The sequence below is a fragment of the Aplysia californica genome, unplaced genomic scaffold (genome assembly GCF_000002075.1).
Source record: "Aplysia californica isolate F4 #8 unplaced genomic scaffold, AplCal3.0 scaffold00288, whole genome shotgun sequence".
Classification (NCBI taxonomy): Eukaryota; Metazoa; Mollusca; class Gastropoda; order Aplysiida; family Aplysiidae; genus Aplysia; species Aplysia californica.
In genome coordinates, this window is record NW_004797558.1 from 343,661 (window position 1) to 352,036 (window position 8,376).

General features: G+C 37.2%; 1 protein-coding gene and 1 non-coding gene across 2 annotated transcripts in view; one reads left to right on the top strand and one right to left on the bottom strand.

The window, feature by feature from the left end:
• Positions 1-5,496: 5,496 nt before the first annotated feature.
• On the bottom strand, positions 5,497-7,567 carry LOC106012195. The gene is made up of 3 exons (XR_004858685.1): positions 7,488-7,567; positions 6,753-6,832; positions 5,497-5,842 (listed from the first exon to the last, which is right to left on the bottom strand). It is a non-coding gene; the product is annotated as an uncharacterized LOC106012195 (transcript).
• Positions 7,568-7,624: 57 nt separating this feature from the next.
• The window catches only part of LOC118477909 (uncharacterized protein DDB_G0271670-like), a gene marked incomplete at its 5' end in the record, with an annotated part of 7,332 nt that continues 6,580 nt past the window's right edge, over positions 7,625-8,376 (top strand). Inside the window, 1 exon segment of the mRNA XM_035970574.1 lies at positions 7,625-7,692. Within this exon segment, the coding sequence (XP_035826467.1) occupies positions 7,625-7,692 (68 nt within the window).

Sequence of the window (8,376 nt, forward strand, 5' to 3'; positions counted from 1 at the left end):
AGGCGACAGTCCAGATCTACCACAGCACTCAGAAGATGACTTCGGCTCAAGTGAAACATTGTCTTTTATTACGTGGTGACATCGCCTATGTTTATAGTTTTATATTTTAAACTGATTAAGAAAGGACCTGTCACTAGACGTTTTAGTCTTTTACGGTTTTTATGAAAAACTGACGGAGCAGCAAAAAAGCCCAGGTCAACCAGAATGCTCAGTTGACTTGGGTTTTAATGAAATATCTTTTAAAATGTACGTGATTATCTATTTTTTACCTAATTCTTTTTGTACCTGTCCCTAAATGGTTTAGTGTTTAAGTTTTTTTTAACGAAATATTAAATGAGCCGCTGAACTGTCCAAATCTACCACAATGCTCAAATGACTTCGGCCCAAGCAAAATATTGTTTTTATTGCGTGATAATATCGTCAATAATTATAGTTTTATACTTTTTAAAATCCAATTATTAACATAACCGTAAATGGCTTGGTCTTTTAGGGTTATCAAAGAATAATGTTGAAGGAGCCGCCGAAAAGTAAAGATCTGCCACAGTCCTCAGAAGATGACTTGGGCTCAAGTGAAATATCTTTTTTTTTAAATTTACGTGATGATCTATTTTTGCCGGATAGTTATAGCCCCTGTCAGTAAATGGTTTGGTCTTTTAGGGTCGCCAAACGGTCCGAATCTATCACAATGCTCAGATGACTTCGTCTGGTGTGAAACATTGTGTTTTATCACATGACGGTATCGGCAACATTTATAGTATTACATTTTAAAACTCATTAATAAAGGACCTGTCTTTAAATATTTTTGTCTTTTAGTTTTTCTTAAAGAGATGTTAAAGAGCCGCCAAAAAGCCAAGATCTACCTCAGTACCCAGTAGTCATGGGCAGGTATCGATTCTAGGTATCGATACTTAGATACTTATAGGTATCGGTATCGGTACCGATACCTGCTCTAAACATCGATACCTATGTGTTATTTATCCCAGGGCTGCCAAAGCAAGTGACTTGGGCCTTGAGAATTTTTTGTTTATCAAAACTGATAAGTTTTCCTTGGGGTGAGGGGGGGGGGGAGCAAGTGTTTTAAGTGAATCTAGTGATTTTTTAACAAAAAGAGAGAAGTTTTTCATGAATTCTATTTAGTGATTTTGCCAAATCCTCACTGGCAACCCTGATTTATCCTCATTGGTTTAATTTAAAGTTGTTAAAAATCTGGTAAATTGAATTGCCTTTTTAGAACTTTTGTGTTTTTATTTTCCAATACTAACATTTTCTGCAAAGTTGACTTTCCTCCCATACTTCACTTAGTTTTTGTTTTTATTCTCATATTCGGGTGTATATTTCTATCTCTCTCCTTTACAAATAACGATTACCTAAAGACTTGGAAAAGTATAGTTGTATTTTTGTATTTACTTATTACCCCCGACGTATGTTACTAATAGCATTAGGTATCGAGGTATCGGTATCGATACCTTGAAAAAGTACTAGATATCGACATCGATACCTAAATTGTGGTATCGGCCCATCACTAGTACCCAGTCGACTTCGGGTCGTGTGAAACATTATTGTTATCACTTGGTGATATCGTCAATGTCTATAGCCTTAAATATTTTACCTTATTGTCAAAGGACCCGTCACTGAATGTTTTGGTCTTTGAGAATTTTTAAGAAATGTGAAAGAAACTGTCCAACAATCCAGACTACCACAGAACTCAGATTACTTTATCACAAGTGTATTATAATAATCATATTAGGATGATTATTGTTACCAATAACATAATATTATACAGAAATGTTAACTGTTTGTTAAAGGACCCAGATCATTTTTATTTTTAAATAGTTTCTTTTATAGTCAATGAACCTGTCGCATAGTCCTTATTTACTTCAGTACCCCGATGACTGACTCATAGATTAACACGTTCTGAAAAGCATAATACATGTACAAGCAAACATCTTCTCCTGTAAAGACAGTCTTTCCCATGTTTATGAAACACTAAAAGAGGAATAAACCTCTCACTGGGCAACATCAGAGTCGTTGCCAGACTTATCCACAGAGTAGGGGTCTACACTTTTAAAGACAAATCGAATGCTGCTCAAAGAAAAGTATGAGCACAAACCTAAAAAATAGCAGTGGCAAGCTGCGTTCGATCATTTCGTTCAGTATAATAAACACATAATGTCGGTGACCTAGTGGTTAGGCTACCGGACTCCTAATCGTGAGGTTGCAGGGTCGGGGTTTGAGCCGCGGGCCCGACGTTGTGTCACTGGGAAAGGAACTTTAAACGAATTTTCCTCACTTCACCCAGGTGGAAATGGGTACCCGGCCATAGACAGCGAAAGATCTTGTCAGTATGTTAGTATTTCAGCGCCTATAAATGGCTGCTTGCGCTGTATGCTTCCCGGGAAGTTGAATTTGTTTCAAAATGCTCTCAAGTCTGCTGGGGTAATAGTATAGATTGAGAAGCGCATAGAGCTTGCTGTTGAGCGGGGGTTTGCGCTATACAAATGCTATCTATTATTATATAAACTTTTGTAATGAAACAACAATTTTATGGATTCCAGTGGTGGAATTTTGGTTACTAAATGCTATACGATGCGTCTACAGAATAATTTAACCGCTTCATCAACATCCCATACTACCAAAAAAAATAAAAATAAATAAAGTAGCTCTAACAGAGTCAATCTTTTAAAAATACTCTCTTTCTAGTCACCACTGTCCAGTGCTCTACTTTTCAGTTTCCCGGTTATAGCCAGACATCCCAGTAATGAACCCCCCCCCCTCATTACGGTTTCATTACTTGTGAGCCTGGGCTAACCCACCATAGACACATTTGATTCTTTTTTTTCTGTTTGACTTCAGAAGTTTTGCTTTACTTCTTCCAACTTTAGAAAATTAAATTATTTGACTTTTTGTTGTTGTTGTTGCTGTTCTCTATTGGACCTCCTTCATGAGCCAGGTTTGAAGCAGACATTGGCAATTATTGTTCATCACTCAAGCCTCTGCTCAGATACTCCCAGAAAATCTTTTTTTACCCTCGTCTTTTTCTTTCACCGAGAGTTCAAGCTCTCTAAGTAAGTCATTCCTATTTTAATTATGCCTCTTTTGAATTCTATTCTAGACTTTATTTTAAAAAAAACCTTGTTTAAATTTTAAATATAAGAAACGCTCTTGGAATGAAGACTATGTCGGAGATTGACACAGGAATTTTCACGGCGATGTTAGGACCTATTGCCTGCAGATATTGAACGAGCTTAATTCGAGCCCATTTGCTTGTGTCATGCAGTGATCAACCTATCCCCATCTATAAAACGATAAGTAACGAGTATGGCCACATCGTGTTGAAATGGTTCTCTGTGGTATGATTTTCCATCCAATTGTGACATATCGTCACTGCGCTTGCGAAAAGGCATTACTCAGAGTTGTGCCAAAATGCAACCAACTTTATATTTTGTTTGGTAGTACTATATGTATCTGCTGATAAAATCAAAAGAAAAATGCGCTGGCAGTTACAAAAGACACATGTATGGCAAGTTTTACCATCAATAGAAGATAAACAGTCTTATCAAACAGTTTTTCCCTGTATCTCAAACGTAGCAAAAAATTAGATGTCTAATATGCCATTTTGCTAGCGCATGATTTCGTTGAGAGTAAAATGCAGGGAACTGTTAAAAACTGAACACGTTTTCTTCCACACAGCAGCTAAAAGGTAATGTGTAGAGCATACGGAGTTGATTTATTCCAACCCCCTCGCCCTCCCGAAAAAACTCATTGAAAACTAAACAACAACAAACAAATAAACAAATAAACAAACAAACCAAAACAGATGATAAAGAAATTGATTTTTACCCGTTTTGTGTAGGCGACAAAATGAGAGGGGAACACACTAGCAAAGGAACGACCATCTCATAGATAATGTCCCACATAGTGTATTCTGTATTTCTCACGAAACAAGGGATCTGTAAAACGCAAGGTGCTTTTGAAAAGTGAGGCTTTTAATGTAATTGAGTATAATATTTTTTTCCTTAGAGAAAATGTGCTCAAGGTTTTTATATTGCTTCAAGTGTCCCAGGAACTGCTTTTGTCTTTTCTTAATAGTATTTAGATAGTGGGTGTATAACATCATCATACCAATAAAACATTGCGTTCGACTATTCATGAATGTCCATCTTCGTGTTTATGATAACTGTCAGAGAAGCACACAGATAAAATAAAGGTCATTTAATTTTCACAAGGAAGTAGCCTTATTTCTTTTCTGTTCACATTTTGTTTTAACCCATTATATTGCAATGCTAGTAGAGAACTCTCGTTCTGCTCAAAGGATACAGTTGTTGTTGTTGTGGTTGGGTTGTCTTTTTTTGGGGGGGGGGGGTTGCTATCTTTTTTAAAAAATCACTATTTATTTGTTTACATCGAACACAATTTAGAAAGTTTATGAGGTGGACTTTCTGATTGCCAGGGCTAATCTGGACTGAAAGAGAGGCAACGTTGAAGCAGAAAGACTGAGATACTCGGTGGCTAGGCTATCGAACTCATAATCGAGAGGTAGCGAGTGCGGGGTATCGAGTCTCGGGCCCGACGTTGTGTCCTTGAGAAAGGCACTTTACACGAATTTCCCTCACTTTACTCAGGCCATAGACAGCGAAAGATCTTGTCAGTATGCTAGTGTTTTAGAGTCTGTAAAATGGCAGCTTGTACTGTATGCTTCCCCGGAAGCTGTGATTGTTTTAGAATGCCATCAGGTCTGCAGGGGGAAATAATACATGTGTACAGATTGTACAGCGCATAGAGTTAGCTGTTGAGCGGGCGTTTGCGCTTTACAAATACTATTTATGATCAAGATACTCGATAAAAATTCTCCGAACACGGGAGTTGAACTCAGGCCTCTTACATACGACACTGAAGTCCCTAACTGCTACTCTAAAGACGCCTACATGATCTGAATGATTGACTAACAAGTCACAAATCTTTTTACACCCTTATTAACACAATAAATGTTGCCAGTCAGAGCCAGTCGATGTTGTGTGTGATACGTCATACCAGCAGGAAGGTCTCCAGGTACTCGATAAGATGATATTGTCCTCGAGATGGAACCCAGTTCACGTTTGTCGGGTGCCAAGCGTAGCGCCATAACGTTTCATGAAGGCAGAGAAGGATACGGATTATTTTGTCTCTGGGCATTTATTTAAATTCGTGTATATGTGTACAGAACTTGAGCTGTAGGGTCATAGATTAGGGTCAGAATAATGTAACTTAACCAACAAAACAACACAAAGAGCGATAAAGTAAATTAAAATGTTTTAATTAAGCAACCAAAAAAGAAGACGAAATAGATATTGACAAAGCAAAAATAGGCAAAGGTTTAAGAAGTACTTCAAAAAATCAATTCTATAGCGAAGTAGAACATAAAAAAATAGAAAAGAAACACGTTTGGGGGGCCGGATTGTATGTATAGTTTTTAAAAAAAAGAAGGAAAATAGGGGAGAGGGGGGGGGGGAGCAGGTACCGGGATGAAGTTGATAGTTATGACAAAAACTTTTCCAACATGAACTCAAGAACAGACGATAAATAAAGCACTACAATTTCTGATTTCAATATTAATTAAATAAAAATGATTTCGAATCATAGGCGAACCCTGTTCTCATGTAGCATGAATATTATTATGATTAATAAACGGAAGCAAAGGTGAAGTGAAGTATCAAAATTATTTTACAATCATTTTGGTCAATATTGTGCAGGCGTAAGGCGAAATCTTTTTTTAAATAATCGTAGGCACTAGGAAACAGATGATGCTAGAGCGGTGTCAACCGATTAGCTAAAAGTTTTTCGGTCGACACAAATACACGGTGATCTGGGGAAGAAACAAGCAGGTTTTTAAAAAACGTTTGAGTAAAAAGAAGGACATCGACGCAATGGCAGCCATATAGTGCAGGCAAGAAGCATGATAGACGGACACAAACAATTGTCAGAAAGAAAAGAAGCAGGATCTCCAGTTTTTGTTACTAATGTTGCAGTTGTTGTTACTAATGTTGCAGTTGTTGTTGTTGTTGTTGTTGTTGTTGTTGTTGTTGTTGTTGTTGTTGTTGTTGTTGTTGTTGTTGTTGATGGTGACAATGTTGTTATTGCTGCTGCTAATGTTATTGTTTTTGTTGCTGTTGCTATTATTATTGTTGTTGTTGTTGTTATTATTATTGTTGTTGTTACTATTGTTGCTGTTTATAATTTGTTGTTAATGCCACAGCACAGATTATGGCGTTGGTTCTGGTGACAAATGTTGAAAATTGGGATAGTTGGGATCAAAAGAGAAGAATAATGACGACGACGACGACGACGACGACGACGAGCAGGAGGAGAAAAAGGAGGAAGTTGAAGAGGAGAAGAAGAAGAAGGAGGAGGAATAGGAAGATGATGAGGAGAAAAACGTTCTCTTAGGCAAATTCATTATTCAGCTTGTGTGACTTGCGCAGAAATTCTTTAATAATAATGATATTTTTCATTTATATAGCGTTCTGTTCCATACAAGTATAAGCTCTGAGCGCTTCATTGGCTATTATGAATAGATACACAGACAGATAGATAGATAGATAGATAGATCGATCGATCGATCGATTGATCAATAGATCGATAGATCGATAGACAGATAGATATTTTTAAAAATCGAAAGTCTGTAGACCGAGAGAATAATATCTTAAAGGGGGAAAAGAATGAGTTGCAAAGTGAAAGGAATGCACAGTGAGGCTGACACATTTCTGCCAACTTACATCGTCCATGTATCCAGTGAAATGGCTGAACTCTGTCCCTCTTCCTATCTGGAGCGCACACTTGCTAGGCAAAATAGAGCCTGAAACACACAGATGCATGTTATGTTTTCGGTCTTAACCTATGAAACTTTTGTTGTTGGTGTTGTTTTCAGATACCTTATTAAAATATATTAATACGTTTGTTATTGGTGATGCTTTTGGGGCTGTGCATTGACGACAACAACAAAAACAACAACAAAAACATAGCAGCATTAAAACATCACAACAATAACAAAGCCAACAGCAACAAAAACTATTTCAACAAGAATGACAAAAAAAAACACCGATAGAAACAAAACAAAAAACAGAAAATCAATAACAGGGCAAAATAGCAACAGAATAACAACAATAACTAGTGTATTCCCAACAAACAGTCCCAAAAGGAGCAATGACGAAGTTAACAACAGCAACGACCATAGCAACAACAGCAAACGGTTTTTTTGGTCATATTCAAAGAATATCTGAGGGAGGATGGTGGGTGCTCTGGTGTGGCTTGCTCCTTCTTTCGTATCAAACGTCTATCGTCCCTATCCCGCTTCATGTTAGAGTTAGTAATTCTTTCGTAACACCTCTAATCTGCGGCACGTAAAATACTTAATAGTGTTGCAAGTGCCGTAAAACTCTCACTAAAACAACAACAAATAAAGACATTTGAATATAGCACGTTTGGGAAAAGTCAACAAAGGGGACACAAACCATTGAAAAGAGTCTTGTGGGAGATTCCGTTTACCGCCCCTTGAAGCGTTTGCTTGTCAACAATGAGAACTGCCTCTTTCCACCCAGTGCCCTGTCGTCGAAGAAATGAAGGATGATAAAAAGAAAAAAAATCATCATCATCATCATCATCATCATCATCATCATCATCATCATCATCATCATCATCATCATCATCATCATCATCATTGTTGTTGTTTCTGTTGATAAAACGATTGGAGACTCGTATTTCAATACTAACGTTTAGACACATTAGTGAAAAATAAACCAAAAAACAACAACAAGAAACAACATTGGTTAACGTTTCACCCGCTCAGGCTTCATCAGTAACATTGATTTTTAAAAAGTCAACAACGCCGCAGTTACAAGGAATTCACTTGACATGTTTAGCAATTTACATACAAAAGTAAGAATCCATTTAATTTGCTTGTCTCTCCTCCCCTTTTATTCAACATCTGTACACTTTCAATATCATGAATACAAAACATGTGTGCATTCCGTAAGTTTAACGCCCCTTTCAACCCCAAGGATAATACGCATTGTAGCAGTTCCAGATAGAATCAGGTCGCCGTTCTTTCTGGGCTTTTGGAATTATTGATACATTCTTAAAGCCTGTTCATTTGCTTTGCTTTGTTTTTGATGAAAAAAAAATCCAGCTATCTTAAATAGAAGTTGGGCTATTAGCTGTTAAAGGAGGTCGGGTCGCCTGACGTCAGGAGTACAATTAGAGAGAAAATGATGACCAAAGTTTGGCGATTTCCAAAGCTTGAGTGTCCTTGGAAACTGCGAAGTTACTATTGTTGTGCCTTTTATCAACGTTTTCGGTAGAAACCTCACAGAAACGTATTTTTGAATGGATATACAGGTGTTG